Source organism: Manis javanica, chromosome 17 (genome assembly GCF_040802235.1).
Source record: "Manis javanica isolate MJ-LG chromosome 17, MJ_LKY, whole genome shotgun sequence".
NCBI lineage: Eukaryota > Metazoa > Chordata > Mammalia > Pholidota > Manidae > Manis > Manis javanica.
In genome coordinates this window covers 7,699,591-7,715,619 of record NC_133172.1, presented here as the reverse complement: position 1 = coordinate 7,715,619, position 16,029 = coordinate 7,699,591, and the positions used below count along the sequence as shown (strand labels likewise).

At 44.8% G+C, this 16,029-nt stretch overlaps 1 protein-coding gene across 1 annotated transcript in view; it reads right to left on the bottom strand.

Moving 5' to 3' along the window:
• Window positions 1–7,009: 7,009 nt before the first annotated feature.
• BSPH1 (binder of sperm protein homolog 1) overlaps window positions 7,010–16,029 on the bottom strand; it is a 33,768-nt gene continuing 24,748 nt past the window's right edge. The window contains exons 5-8 of the mRNA XM_073225976.1: window positions 13,824–13,856; window positions 11,575–11,715; window positions 11,176–11,323; window positions 7,010–7,164 (exon numbers count right to left, since the gene is read on the bottom strand). Of these exons, the coding sequence (XP_073082077.1) occupies window positions 7,158–7,164; window positions 11,176–11,323; window positions 11,575–11,715; window positions 13,824–13,856 (329 nt within the window). The 3' untranslated portion in view covers window positions 7,010–7,157. The remainder of the gene's footprint in view (window positions 7,165–11,175; window positions 11,324–11,574; window positions 11,716–13,823; window positions 13,857–16,029) is intronic.

Here is a 16,029-nt window from a genome sequence, read left to right as displayed (position 1 = left end):
AAGCAGAAGTGTGTCACTGGGAAGAGGTCCCTTACCCGGCCGTGCTGGCACTCTGACCTCAGACTTTCAGCCTCCAGAACTCTGAGGAATAAATTTCTGGTGTGTTTATATGTTGCCCCATCAACGCGTTTTGTTATAGCAGCCCAGACAGACTCAGGCTAATATACATCAGTGTATAAGAGATTCAGTTGCTACCATTCTTTCCAGCACTAGGTAATGTTAGTGTTTTTTCTTTTAGTCATTCTTATAGGCATGTACAGGTGTCTTATTGTAGTTTTATTCCTATTTCCCTAGGGAACTAATGATGCTCAACGTCTCCTGTCCCCTTTTATTCTCTTTGGGGAAGTGTTAGTTCAAATCTTTTGTTCATTAAAAAAAAAAAATCTGTTTGTTTTCTTACTGCTGAGACTTCAGAGTTCTTTCTATATGCTGATGTATTCTGGAACAAGTCCTTTGCCAGATAGGTTATTTACAAATATTTTCTCTCAACTGTAGGTCATCTTTTCATTCTCTTAACAGGGTCTTTTGTAAAGCAAAACTTCAAACCTTTTTTAATGAAGTCTGATTTATCATTTTTCTTTTATGGCTCATGCTTTTGATGTCATGACTAAGAACTCTGCCTAACCCCTGGGTCATGAATCAATTCTGGACAAAGGTACAAAACCAAACGAAAATGGAGAAAGGCTATTCCTTTCAATAAATGGTGCTGTTAAAAATGAACTTGGACCTAACCTTCACACCTTATACAAAAATTAATTCAAAATGGATCATAGATCTAATCATAAAGCATACAACCATGAGACCTTAGAAGAAAATATTCATGTAGAATGATGTGAAATTTCACTGGACCATGTCCAAGAAATGAATCCAAATAGGAACCAAAGTCAAGTGTATAAAATCAGGCACGAGCGAGAAAAGAAACAACCAAGTTTGCTGGTTTACAAATGCTTACAGTTATTCAGGAACTATTGTTATCCGTATTTTAAAGGTAGAGAAATGGGAGTTCAGAGTGGTTAAGAGTTTGACCAAGTCATGTAACTGTTAAGTGGCAGAGCTGTGATGAGAACCCACGCAGTTTCTTTCCAGAATCCTCTGTGCTTGCGGTGGGTTGACTGGTGGCCCCGAAGAGAATCCATGTCCCATGTCCTCACCTCTGGGAGCTGTGAACGTGCCCTTACTTGGAAAAAGGGTCTTTGCAGTTGTAATGAAGTTAAGGATCTCAAGATGTGACACCCCCAGCCTACCCGATGAGCTCTAAAGCCAATGACAAATGTCCTTATAAGAGACAGAAGAGGAGGACACACCGAGGAGAGGGCCCCAAAAAGATGGAGACAGAGATTGGAGGGGTGCAGCCGCCAGTCTGGGAACACCTGCGGCCACCTGAAGCTGGACGAGACAAGGCAGTTCCTCCCCTGGAGCCGTCAGAGGGGTGTGTTCTTGCCAACACCTTGATTTTGGACTTCCAGCTTCCAGAACTGAGAGAGAATACACTTCTGTTGTTTAAGCCACGGAGTTTGTTGCGCTGTGTTACGGCAGCCCCAGGAAATGAATACGGTGCTCTCGGACGGCACGCTACCCTGCTGCTTCTGGGGCTATGCCTGTCATCCCCGAAGCTGAAGCTACATCACATCCCTGAGTCTCACCTGTCTGGTGTGGCTATCTTAGGAGTCTAGGCTGTTTGAGATGCCAGGAAGGGAGAACAAACTCCAGAAACAGTAAGTACTCAGCACAGGATTCAGAACTTCCATTCTATATGATCCTCTAGCCACATACACAAAACTGTTGCCTCGGAAAGAAACACGGAGACTTCTGCATAGCTTGTCATGCCAACAGCCTCACCCCAGAATCTGCAGACATTCCTACTGCAGAAGCTGAGGTGAGTGCCAGCGTTTGAGCTGCGAGTGGGTGGAATGGAGAGAAGCCCTGAGGTCACCCTCTGCCTCCAGGGCACCAGGGACAGGCCATTTAATGGTACTGGCAGCTAGAGTTCCATCTCTGCTTTGAACAGAACGTCCAGGCATCTGAGAGAGAAAGCAACGTATCAAAGTCTGCTCCCTACCTCATTAAGCTTAAGGGTATTCACACAGCTCTCATCAATACATAGAGTACTATCCAGTTTGGGAAGCTAAAAGGATAATTTGTTATTGTTCTACCAAATTTACAGAGATTCCCATCTGCAGCACTGGGTAGTGGCTGTGTGAATCTCCCAGTGATCAGGGACCGGGGCTGTCTCACAAGGATTTTCCCATAATCCTCTGCTGCCTGCCACAACTGCATCCTGTGCCCCCATCCCATCCTGCTCCTTTTCAACATTTTGACTTTTGCAAACAAAATGTAATGTGATTTTGTTCTTTTGAAATGGTTTTCAATGTTTGTCTTGAATCAGGCATCAAACCTATTTCAACATACTGTTATCATGAACACATGTGATCTTACAGCCTTTCAATTTTGTTTTCTCCTTCATTATTTCTCCCCTCTGGTATCCTTTTTGTGCTTGCGTTGCTAATTGTTGGAGGTTATTTTCCTTTGTTTCTTCCCCATTTTTTCAAAAGGCGTGTGTGCTGCTTGGATTCTAGTGTTTCCAAGGGAGCTGTGATTGTTAGGATTCTCTTTTTGTTATGATGAACTTAAATCCACTTCTGTTCATCACTGTTCATTGGCTTTGTCTCTGCTTCTTTGCTGCTCAACACAAGTCCACTTCTTTGCACAGCAGAATAGCAGACATGAGAAAGCATGTTTCTCCAGAAAGCTATGAACTTATTTATGTTCGATACGCCAACTTGCTTTAGGCATAATTCTTCCTTGAAAAGCTTTTCCCCCCCAGCTTTATTGAGATATGATTGAACTAACATTGTGTAAGTTTAAGGTGTACAACATGATTTAATACACACGTATTGCAAAATGATTACCTCCATAGGGTTAGTTAATATCTGTCACCTCACATGATAACCTTTCTTTTTGGCTATCAGATCTATTCTCTTAGCAACGTTTGAGTTTATGATACAATATTGTTAACTATAATCACCATGCTGTACATTTACATTCCCAGACGTATTCGTCTTGTAACTGGAAGTCTGTAGCCTTTGACCAAAGTCTCCCATTTCTCTCTTGCCCAGTCTCTGGCAACCACCATTCTACTCTGTTTCTTTAAGTTTGGATTTTTTAGATTCCACATAATATTCCAAATAATATTCTACTGTGTCTGTATGTTTGTGTGTGTGCATGTCACAGCTTTATCCATTCATACATTGATGGATACTTAACTTGTTACGTTGGCTATGGTGGATAATGCTGCAGTGAACAAGGGTGAAGATATCTCTTAGTGATGTCATTTCCTTCAAATATATACTCAGAAGTGGGATGGTAGTTCTATTTTTAATTTTTTGAGGAACACTCATACCATTTTCTATAGTGGTGATACCAATTTATATTCCCACCAGGAGTGTATGAGGGTTCCCTTTTCTCCACATCCTCACCAACATTTCTTATCGCTCGTCTTTTTTATACAAGTCATTTTCACTGATATGAGGTGATATCTCACTGTGGTTTAGATTTGCATTTCCCTGGTGGTTAGGGATGTTGAACACCTTTTCATGTACCTGTTGGCCATCTGTCTGTCTTCTTTGGAAAAGTGTCTGTTCAGATTCTTTGCTCGTTTTTAAATTGGTTTGCTCTTTTTTTTTTTTTTTGCTCTTGGGTTGTGTGAGCTCCTTATATATTTTGGATATTAGCGTATCAGATAATAAGGTTTGCAAAACTTTTCTCCCATTTTGTAGGTTACTTTTCCATTTTGCTCTATCCTCTGCTCTGCAGAAGCTTTTTAGTTAGATGTAGTCCCAGTTGCTTATTTCTGTTTTTGCCTTTCTCTCTTGTTAGTCTATTTTGTCTGATGTAAGTATAGCTACCGCTGTCTTTTGGTTTCCACTCATGGAATATCTTTCTCCATCCCTTTGCTTTGAGTCTGTGTGTGTCCTTGAAGCTAAAGTAAGTCTCTTGTGGGCAGCATATGGTTGGATCTTGTTTTAACCCATTCAGTGAATCTATGCCTTTTGCTTGAAGAATTTAACCCATTTACATTTGGACTAATCACGACTAGCTAACAACTACTAATACCATCTAATGAGTTGTTTTCTGTATGCTTTATAGTTCCCACGTTTCTTTGCCCCCCTCTTGTTGTCTTCCTTTATGACCTGATGATTTCTTAGTGATACGCTTTGATTCCCTTCTCTTTACTTTTTTTGTGTAACTACTGTAGGTTTTGCTTTGGGGTTGCCATGAAAGTTACAGAGAACATCTTATAGATGTAACAGTCTGTTTTACACTGCTAACGATCTCCCCACCTTTCGGGTTGGTACTGGAGAATTCATGTGTTTTTCGGTGGTGTCACATCTCCTTGATTTTTCACGGTTCCTGAGGTTTCCTGTTGCCCTCTATACATTTGAAGCAGCAGTCACCTCCTCTAGTCTTCACTGACTCACCAGGAGAGAAACACCCTGGGGGAGTCCTGTTAGGGATTCTGAGGCTTTCTCGGGCCTTCCGTGGGTACACCTGCTGCGTGCTTCCCACTCCCTACTGCGGCAGAACTTTGAAGCCTGCGCTGCATCCTTGCTTGCTTCTGCAGAGGCAGCCTCTCCTGATTACGTCAGGGAGGTGCTGACAAGCCTCTCAGCTGCTTTCCCAAGGGCAGCCTCTCGCGGGCAGCCTGGTTGGCCTGGCTTTCTGGGCCTGTTCACAAGCTGTCTGCAATAGCCTGCTCTTGCTGCTTTTGGGAGTGTGCACAGGGCTTGGCCACAGGTTGGGTGTGTGTGGGTGAGACGCACCAGCGCCGGGGGCGTGGTGGGCCGGCTCGGGGCAGAGGCGAGGGAGGGGTCCTGTGGGTCCCTGCTGCAGTCCACGGGCTCTGCCTCCCTTCATACGTTCTGCCCAGAATCCTGGCTGCTCTTCTCCCAGCTGCCCCTGGAAGCCCTGCAGCTCATGATTCAGTGCCTGGGACGGGGTGAGAGAGTGATGGGCCTCCCTGCGGGGAAGCTGGGCGCCCACTCCCGTGTCCTCACCTGCCCTCGTAGGGGACATTATGGGAGAGAAGTTCTCCTTGTCACTCAGCTGTGCCGCCTTGGGGTCAGGGCGATGCAGGCACCACCAGGATATTCTTCTTTCCTCTCCAATGTGTCCAAACTCATGTTTATTCTATCTTCATTTATTTTGCTGTTATATTTTGCTTCGGCGGTGTGCAGGAACTTCCCTGCTGGCCTTCTGGACTCCACAAAGGCTCTCTTGTCTGGGGGTGATTGGTTCATGGTCCTCCTAGGGCCCCCAGACCGTGTGCCAGACCAGCTGGTTCCCAGGTCTATATGCCTGTTGCCTGGTCCACGGGTGGGCGGGGCGCCTCCCTGGTCTCTTGGCATATGGGGCTCGTGGCAGGACCAGAGTCAGAAGGGGCTGCAGTCAAGCCCTCCGAGCTCCGGAGTTGTTCCCGAGTCTATGGCTGGGACCCCAGTCAGCGAGTCAGCTGCAGGTGTGAGCCTGCTTTCTCAGAATGCATCTCCTTATTCTTGGACTAAGAAGGCTGGGAATGAGACATCTCGGATGTAACTCACAGAATTAGCTTGAGCAGGAAGGGAGACTTTATTGGCTCTAATACGCAAAGGAAAGATGAACTGAATTCCAGAGAGCTGGAGGAAGATCTGTCCACTTCATTCTCTCCTGCTGCACGTGGCTTTCACGTCACGGTGGGAAATGAGGTGTAAGCATCTCCATTTGACCTCCCAACAGTTTAGCTAAGCCACAGGAAAGTCTTCCCTCACCTCCACCACCAGGTAGAAGAATCATGACTTTGACTGGGTCACGGGTCCAGGCCCAGGGGCACAGGTTGATATGCTAAATCCTGAGTCACCTGCTTTGTTCCAGGGTCCAAGGGTTTGCCAGCAACTACTAAATGTGGATGTATTACAGCCTGTGGACTCAGCAATCCTTAGTACCTACCTTCACCAGAGACATGTACTAGAACGTTGCTGCCTGTAATGTTCCCAGATGAAGACCACCCTAATGATTATCAAGCGTACCATGGATACATCACTTGCGGTGCATTCACACAGAGGAAAATCATGCAGCACCATGAAAGAAGGGTCTCCATCTACACCCAATAATGTGGATGAATCTGATGCACATAATACTAAGTGACAGAAGCCAGACACAAGGGTATTTATATGAAATATGAAAAGACACAGAGCTAATTTATGCTGTCAGAAATGAGGCTAGAGGCTACCCTCGGTTAAGGACCCGGAAGGGGGCATGGAGCAGAGTTAGACATGATCTGTTTCTTAATATGGTTTTCAGGTACACGGAGAGTTTAGTTTGTGAAAATTTGCCTAGCTCTACACACATGACATATGTGCTTCATGACGTATACATATTAATGGATAAACAAAATTAGTATATCCACAGCATGGAATATTACTTGGCCATAAAAAGAAAGAAGATAATGATCCATGCTACCATGTGGATGAAACTTATAAACATGGCGTTAAGTGAAAGAGCCAGACATGAAAGGTCACATTGTGTGATTCCATTTACAGGAAACATACAGAACAGGCCAATCCATAGAGACAGGAAGAATATTAGTGGTTTCCAGGGGCAGGGAGGATGAGGGATTGGGGAGTGATGGCTTAAAGGAGACAGGGTTTCCATCTGGGATGACGAGAATGTTCTGGAATTAAGTAGAGGTGGTGATTGTACAACATTGTGAATGCGCTCAATACCACTGAATTGTTCACTATAAAATGGCTAATTGCATATCCTGAATTTTTAGTTTATATCATACTTTAAAAATTGTAGGATGTAATACATGATTGTACGAGTTTCTCTGGGAATTTAGTTAATTTACCAAAGATTATACTGTCAGCAATTCATCAGGGTTCTGATTTAAATTCAAGTTCTTCCCCTCAAACGCCCTATTGGTTTTCACCCCACCAAGGTCGGCATTGCATTGATCGCCATTGAGCGCGGCTGTGACTTTTTTCAAGAAAGGGACTCATCCATGTGGAAGACAGATAAATGGTCAACATCTTTATTGGTCAGAATGATCACGGAAAGGATATATTTTGAAGGCAGCTGATGAATCGTATAAATTCTGTCCCTTCAAGAGCACCAAGACTCATCTAAAGACTGTAGAAGAAAAACAGAAGTTAGCAACAGTATCACAGCTGTCACCTGCCAAGACAGGACAATCTTGTCGCCTCTCTGGTGGGACATCTGGTTCACCCCCAGGAACAAAACTGTGGGAGTAGAGCTGGGGAAGGATGGAGAAGCAGTAGGGATCAGTGGCGAAAGGAGGGTTTAAGTATGTATTTCTTACTCCCAAATTCAATATGCCATTTTTGATTGTTTTCATTTATTATTTTAAAGCAAGTTATGTGGTCCATTATTTGAACAAATTTATTAAATTGATGATTTTCAGGGTTTAAGAAACTTAACAGGTTAAGAAACTTGTTAAAAATGGGTAATCTCATGATGACAGAGGATGGTTTGGACTAAGTTAAAAATCTGACACACAAGCACACACATTTGCCATGCACACATCCTTTGACCCAGTGATTCACTCAGCTATTCTAATAATAATAACAATAATAATAATAATAATGATTAAAAACTCTTGGACTTACTTAAAAGTTAATGTAGAAGGCACCCATTGGTCATGGCAATATCAAAATATTAAACACAATCGAATGATACTTTAACAAGAGAACAGTATATCCATATTTTAAGAGGTAAAAGCTTAAAGAAAGTGAGATAGATTCATGCATTCACATGGAAAAATCTCCATAATGTAAAGCAAGTCAGAGGACAGAAGGGATAGTATAATTCATTCATTCTTGAAAAGACCTTACATTTTTTTTTTTTTTGTAAATGCACAGAATAAACCTGGAGAGCACATCTTGAACTGTTAGTTGCCTTATCTGCTGTGGAAGAAAGTAGCAAGGGAAGTGGGAGTGTGGGAGGAAGCAGAAACATTTTACTCTATATTCATGTGCTGCTTCCATGTTTAAATGAGCATTTATTCATGTATTACTTGTGCAAATCAAAAATAAGTATTAAAAAAAAAACCCAATGCGTGCATATGGTTACAAACAGTAGCCTGTAGGAAAAGACACCAGGAGTGTGAACATGGCCGACCATCCAGTGTCAATGTGACCATTACTGACATGTCCTCTTCCTTGTCTAAGGCTTTTTCCAACATTTATGTTATCATTATTTGCTAGTGTTTTGTTTATTTTTATTTTTATTTTGGTATCTTGCTAGTGTTTTAACATGTTTGTGTGTCTTAAAGTTGTCTGTCTTCTAACATAACGTTATGTCGTGAACATGTCTCATGTCCCCGAATGTCCACCTCCACGCCCGCCTTCAGTCCCCCATCGCACTGTGCTGTTCTCACTCAGGGGTAACTGGGAGTGGGGGTTGCCCATTCGTGGGCACCGTGATGACCATCTCCTTATACGTATACAGATTCCTGCAGTTGTCCAATGCTTTCTTTAGGACATACCCATAGAATGGAAATTGCTGGGTCAAGGAACGGCTCTTTGCGGACAAGGAGAGTCAAAGGTCACCGAAGCCCCAGCTCACCTGCCCATAGGCAGGGCCTGTGGTCTTTTCTAAGCCATTAGTCTCGGGGAAGGCTCCATTCTATGCCGCATTCCTCCTACTTCTAATTAATAATACCTCATTTCATATGGCTATGCACTCTACCTTAAAACTCTTTTAATATAAAATAACTGGGAAAGTAAGGGAGGGAGGGGAAAAAGCAAGGGGGAGAGGCGATGGACCTGAAGGAAAAATGCAGACACCGGTGTTAGCCTTCCTCTGTGTTAGGCATTGCTCTGAGCGCTTTATAAAATCTAATGGATTTGATTTGATTGACTTCATGACCACCTTACAAAGTATATCCAATTAATATGCCCATCTTCATAAGCACTATAAAGAGTTATGGATGGTTATCTAGAAAATGCCCATTTTATAGATAAGAAAGCAGGCTCAGAGAGGTGAAGTAAAGGGTGAATTAATGTTTTGGCTCCAGGGGTTGTATTTTTTAGCCACCGACCAGTATGGCCTCTCAAAGCAGAAAGGTGGCAGGGGTGTAGGAAGACAGTTATTTTTACACATAGAACGGAAACTTCTGTGAAGGGGACTGATAAACCCCTCTGGAAGTCTTCTCTTGAGAGTAGGTTTTTGATATTATGGACAATGTTATTCATGGGACTAAGCATGTATTCCTATTTACTTGGCTGCTAGGAAGCTCAGCTCCAATTGTACATTCTCACCATGCAGCCTGTACTGCACTAACTTTACCTCTTGCTATATTACTCTGCCTTTTCCTTGATTTTTAATCTATCAACTTTGTTATTACAAAGCTAGTTATTTTCATTAGCTGCCTTGAAATTCCTGGGCCAAGGCAGTGAAAAAAGAAAGGAAGGAGGGTGGAAAGACGGGTGAGCGATGAAACATTTGTGTCTAAGAACTGGGAGTGGTCTAGGAAAGCAGGCAGAAGATGGGAATTGGAGCTGAATCACTCCCAACCTGTGATGGCAAGGAGACCCCATCCCTGGCGGAAGGCGAAGATCGCACAGCCCCTGCTGCAGGGCAGGGGTCCAACTGTGAAAGCTCTCGCTGGAGTTGCACTGGGCTGGCATTCCAGCTGAGGGGATACGCTAGCTGGCTCAGTGTCTGGGGAACTTGAGAAGTCCCAGGACTCAGTAGCTCTACAAACAATGGGACCGGATGGCTAGCAGTCCCACACCGATCCCCTACTATATGGTAAAAGAAGCTGCTGGTGAGTAACAGGCGATGAAAAGCCAAGTGTGGAAATCACAGAGCTTTCCTGGGGTCTTACCGAGAACTGAATCTGCAAGTCAGCCTGGGAATGAATAACTATTGGCTGAGCTGTAGAGAATATTCAAGAATTAACAAAATTGCTTGGGGGAACATGTAGGATCCCTAGTGTGCATAATGTCTGGGTCCCAAATTGGGCTATGACTTTTCTGGAAGCCTAACAAGAAAGGTCAACCAATCACTTATTAGAGTGCAGACAGGGAAAAAGCAGTCAGTCAGCCTAGTTTTGAATGAGATGCTCCACGAGGGTCTTTATCTGTGTGTCACTGACGCTGTGGACAGTGGCACCAAAGGCATTTCCAAACCAGTGGGTGCATGAATCTCGACAACTCCATAGAGTCACGGGGTAGAAATGAACACCGACTGTAGCCACCACCAAGCCCAGGTGAGGTTTGGGGCTTCATCTCCTAGTAGCTGAGCAGCTAAGGTGCCCAGGCTCTCAATGTCCATTTCCACAGCGATGAAATGGCAATTTTGATAGGGAAATAATGAGAGGAAAAGCTGTTACAGAGCCTATCATAGGGGTTCACTTAATTGATCGATTAGTAAGTGGTCTCTACACAAAACCTCATTAAGATGTTGGGATTTGACACCAGGTGTGGACATGGCCTAGCCTCTCGAGCCTTCATGTTTCCTCATTTCTCTGTGGGTATAATGACACCTATAATCACTTCCTGAGGTCATCGTGAAGGTTAAAGAAGACACTATTTCAAACTCAATAAAATCCGCACTACAATCCAAGTGCATACAGATACGTCAGCTCTCCGATGTGTTTTGGACCATGCTTTTCTCCTTCCCGCAACTTCTTTCCAGTGGCCGAGCACAGATCATTCAAGCCAGGGGCCAGCAAAGTGGTGCCTAGAGCCCAGATCCAACCCACCACCTGTTTTTGTGTGGCCCGTGAGCTAACAGTTTTCTCATTCTTAAGTGGCTGACAAAAAAAAAAAAAAAATCAAAAGGTGACTGATATTTTGCGATACCTGAAAATTATATGGGACTCCAATTTCAGAGTCTACAAATAAAGTTTTATTGGAACACAGCCACATTCATTTTTTTTCGATTGCTTGTGGTTGCCTCGGTGCTATAAGGCAGAGTTCAGCACGTGAAAGACCATATGGCCTGTGAAGCCTAAAATCCTTACTGCCGAGCCCTTCACACGAAATGTTTGCTGACCCCTGATCTAAGCCATCACCTGATAATCTAGTCCCCACTCTTCCATTTCCATTAACCAAAAGGTTCCCCACTTTAAGAGATCTCTAAGATCCCCACTGCATCCTTCCCCAGACAACTTACTGGTGAGGAGAACACTGCTTCCATTTTCCATCATGAGTATAATTTCTTGTCAGGGAACACCAACTCCGATTCAAAATATAACCTTCCTTGGTGCATCTGTAAAAGAGCTTTTTTCTGAAGAAGAAAGGGAAGGTGCATGTGGGGGGGTCTGCGGAGAGAGGGAAGAGAAAGGAGGGGAAATAGGAACATAGAAAATTTTATGATCAACTATTGCCAAACTAATGACTCGTGCTTTTCAACCACACCCAACACCCAACTGTTCACAAGTGGTAAAAACATGCAGACGAGTCAGGATCTGGCCTCAGATTTCTCTCTGACACCCCAAAACCCTGTAGTCAGCTGCTTTAAATGCTGCTTGGGTCCTAGGCACGCAAGACGGCCCAGCCGTGCCATACTTACCGTACCCTGTGCAGTACCGCCACCTGCCCTGGAATTTCCTGTCAAGGGAACACCAGTCATAATCACTGTGGACGGAGATGCAGGTGTAGTGAATCATGTCACCATAAATAAACGGAAAGACACAGGACTTGTTCGTAAACTCTGCAAAAGAGGAAACAGGCTGACCGTGGGCAAGCTTCCAGAGGGAATCGACTTTCTAACTAATGCCCATTGCCCCCTCAGCCCCATGCTCACCCGCCCCACATCCCCCCCTGCCCGCTCTCACTACCTGCCTTTCCTGTGTCTATAAAGTACACCTGGCCATCCAAGGAGACTTGACTCAGCCCAGAGCTGGAAGCTGATGGGAGTTGCTGGCCCCTTTTTCAGGGGGTTCTTCTAGCAACTGTGTCCCCAACTCCTCAGCTGAGATTCTGGAGTCTTTCTCCCTCTCTCCTGGATAAAGTAATCTCCTAGCCTCATCCTTAGCTCTGAAGTTCCTCTCACAGCCATCCATGTCCCTCCGTGCCGTGCGTCACCACCCAGCACTGGGCCATGCCTAGATGACAGAAGTCACTTGTTTCTGGATGCTTCCAACCTTGGGGATTTATAGACAGGGTCTTTTCTGCTCAGCAGGAAGCCACACACCCTTTGCCTATTTACTCTTCTCCCACGTTCAGCCTGTGAAGGAAACTTCATGGAACTTTCTTGAACATCCAGACTAGGCTAGATCCATTTGTACTGAACTTCCTTCCAAGTTCGTTTTTCTTTTATTTAATGGGTAATGATTTGCTCAGAGTCTTTAATTTGTCAGCAATGACTCCCTGTGTCTTGTTCGAAGCTGGACCCACAGCGTATCAACTAGTCCCAGCTGATAAGGACCGGCAAGAAACTTAGCATTAGTCGGCCTTTCATAAGCCATTTGCTTTTATTATCGAGCAATCACTTCTTATTTGTGGCTATACATTATTCATATTTCTTATTTAATAATTATAGCATTCTTCATTAACAGCGAGGTTAGTACTTTTATTACTTAACTATATTATTTGTTATAATAGTTACCATTTAACATTGTAGGTTAACAATTTTCATTGCTTAGTGTTATTTGTTACTATTCTCTTTATTGATTTGTTTTTATTACTTGTTTTTGTCATGAGCTATCAGGTAGTTTACTCTGTGCTGGGCATGTTGTGCACAATTTAAAAACACTAGCACATCTGATGGTGTCCTTTCATCAGCTCGATGAACTGGGGACTGTCACCAGGCTCCTCCTAGGTCAGCTTTGGTCCTGGGCATGTCGTCTCTATACAGAGAAAAACCCGACGGTTCACTGCTTGGAAAATAGCTTCCTTCTGGCCCCAAACCCAGAGGGCTGATGGGCCACGTCTTCCCACCATATACTCTAGGCTATATTGGTTCCACCCCCAAACAAGTAATTGGTGATTAAACTGGTTAAAAAAAAAAGCCAATTGACATTTTTGTAACTAAGTGTCCCCTTCACTGGCCTGGCTCTCCCCACAAAGTGTGCCCACCTCTCTATTTCTGTCCTGAAACTCCAAATTTCATGAACACTAGAGATTAGAATTGAGTACCAGTTGTCTGCATGTGGAAATGGTTCGACTCTTCCAAAGTGAGACACTGAGGCAAAGCTTTCTCCGGTGAGCCCGTATGAGATCCAGGCTTAACTTTTTAACTTAAGGACAGATGCAAAAGATCACACGCATGATTCCATTTATATGCAATGTCCAGAAAAGACCCATCTATACAGACAGAAAGTTGCTGAGCCTGGAGGTGGGAAAGAGGGGTGGGGTGGGGGGGGTGTGACAGTAAAGGGACCCAAGGGACTTTCTTGGGTGATGGAAATGTCCTAGAATTGGATTGTGGCATCGTTTCCACCACTTTGTAATTACTAAAAATCATGACATGGTAATTGGTGAATTTAATGGCATGCACATTGTACTTCTACATAGAAGGTTGTTAAAACTGACAAAAAAACAAACAATAGAACACACACACGCTGACCTTAGTTGCAACAGAGAAGCGAATACTTTTCTGGAGGGTCAGGAGAGGAGATCTTGGCATGCAGGCTGAAACGGCTTTGAAAGACAGGACTCGGCTGCCATGACCCCAGGGGGGCTTTTGCACCAGAGGACTAGCGAAGGAAAGAGTAAATGGCAGGAAAGTGCAAGGGACTTCAGGAGTGCGATGCTGTTGCAAGGGCTGGGGGCAGGGCTACATCTGAGATGCTGACAAATAAAGAGATGTCTCCTCACCTGGAACCAGATGGTGTAAATGGGCAATCAGTTCTGAAAGAGAAAAAAATGGGTAACCTTTAGACCACCTCTAAAATCATTCCATTTCTAGACTAACAGCTACTCAAAGCCCCCTGAGTTCACATAGTCAGCTCCTTTCCTGTTGCAGGGAAACCTATGCTATCACATTTTGGATGACTTACGATCGCTTCCAGTTGGGGGTGGGACACTCGCATCTACTCAAGAAAGCCCATCCAGGCAGGCGTGCTCTCTCCCTGTTGCAAAGGCCTTTGAGTAAGTTAGGGCAAGTCCAGTGTCACCCAACCTCTGTCCATTGGTTGAAATCCCACACGTCTGAGGGCTGGAGGGAACATCCTAGCTTTTACCTGCATGTCACCATTTCAGGCAAATAACTCATCTGGACAACCAGCTGTGCCTAACATGTTATGAGAAAGAGAAGACAAAGGCCAGCGCCTCTCCACGAGCCCCTCACCCCAACCGCTGGCCATGTCATTCTCCTCCTGGGCGGAACCACGGAGTCACAGGCAAGGTCGCTCTGAGATGTGAGCCAATGAGATGAAGCAGGACCACTTGAGAACTTTGTGGGGACACAGGCAGACGCACAGTCCCTGTGCTGCAAAGGGCCAGATGCCTCCTTCCCTTTGGCCGAAATGAGTTGCTGCTTATTCCCTGTTGACACCTCTCTCCGTGTTCTAGTCTGCTTTCCCCGCCAGAGATTCGTCGAGATACCCAGGCATAGAATTTCTGACAGTGTTCAACTGAGAGAACCCCAGCTTCCCTAACCTAATGCCCCCTCTGCCCCCCAGATCTCCCAGCCAGGGCGCAAGCCCAAACCCTAGAATGGGTTTTGATGCTTTCTTACTCAGTCAGCCCATGGTCCCTGTGACATATGGTCTCCTGGGTCCAGCGGGTGATAAACCCAACTTGTTTAATTCCTGTGTTCCTGGCAGGCTTGGACAGGATGCAGGGCATAAACAGATGGGAGAGGTTGCCTGCCTTTTCTACTGTAACCCTTGCTCTCTGTTGAATTCGTTTTGTGAGGACATAAGTCACGTGGTTCAATCTTCCAAGCAGTTACAAAAGGGAAACTATAAAAGTCCTCCCAGGCATCGCTGACCCCAGCCACCCATCAGTCCCCCTTCCCACAGGTAGCCGATGTCCCAATTCTTGTGAAACCTGTGGAGATAGTTTATGAATATTCCAGGGCATGTGTTCATAACTTTTTTACAAAGGATAGCCTAGACTACACTCGATTTATTTTGAACTTTGCTTCCTCAAAAAAAATAAAAGATCGTGGAGAGCTTTCCAAAATAATACATAACAAGCTTCCTCTCTCTCTTCTTTCTATTGTGGTAAAAATACTTCACATTAGATCTACCTTCCAAACACATTTTTAAATGCCTGTGGCCAGGATCCTCACTGAACTTAACCCACCTGATGATGTAACTGGCCTGTTGCTAGCCTACCGCTTCCACACCTTTAGGCAATAAGCTATTATTGTGCTATATAGAGAGCTCGGCCCAGTGCCCTGGGTGGGGGCAGAGACGCTAGTGCCCGACCTACTGCCGGGAGAACAAGCCGGGTAATAAACCCTTTCACCCCAAAGAACGTATTGCTGTCAGTTTCTTTGGTCACATTGAATCCATAGCGAACTTGCCTGGGGCTGAAACCCATTGGCAAGACAGTGCCCAAGATAGCACTGCTAGCTACGGGCACGAAGGTGGACAGCAGACCCCAGAGCTTACGGATCCTGTGTGCCTGAAACTTTATACCCATTGAACAGCAACTCCCCATCTCCCTTCTCCCCAGCCCCGGGCAGCCACCATTCTCTGTGCCTACGAGTTTGACTATTTTAGGTGCTTCACATAGCGGAATCACGTGGTCTGCGTCCTTCTGTGACTGGCGTGTTTCACTTGGCCTAATGTCCCCCAGTCTACCTTGTTGCCTATGGCGGGATTTCCAAGCTGCCTCTTCCTTAAAGATTATTACCATTCTATAGATAAGAAGGCTGAGGCTTCAAGAGAGTCAGTGTCTTGCCCGTGATCACCCAACCAGCGAGAGGAAGAATCCGGATTTGAACCGGGGACTCTCCCAGTCCCTTCCTCTTCCCCCAGCGTTATGCTGTACTGAACAGATATTTTGGACAATGGATCGAATCTGTTTCCTGCCTATCTCACCCAAACCCACTGCCTCCTGGGTCTCCCTG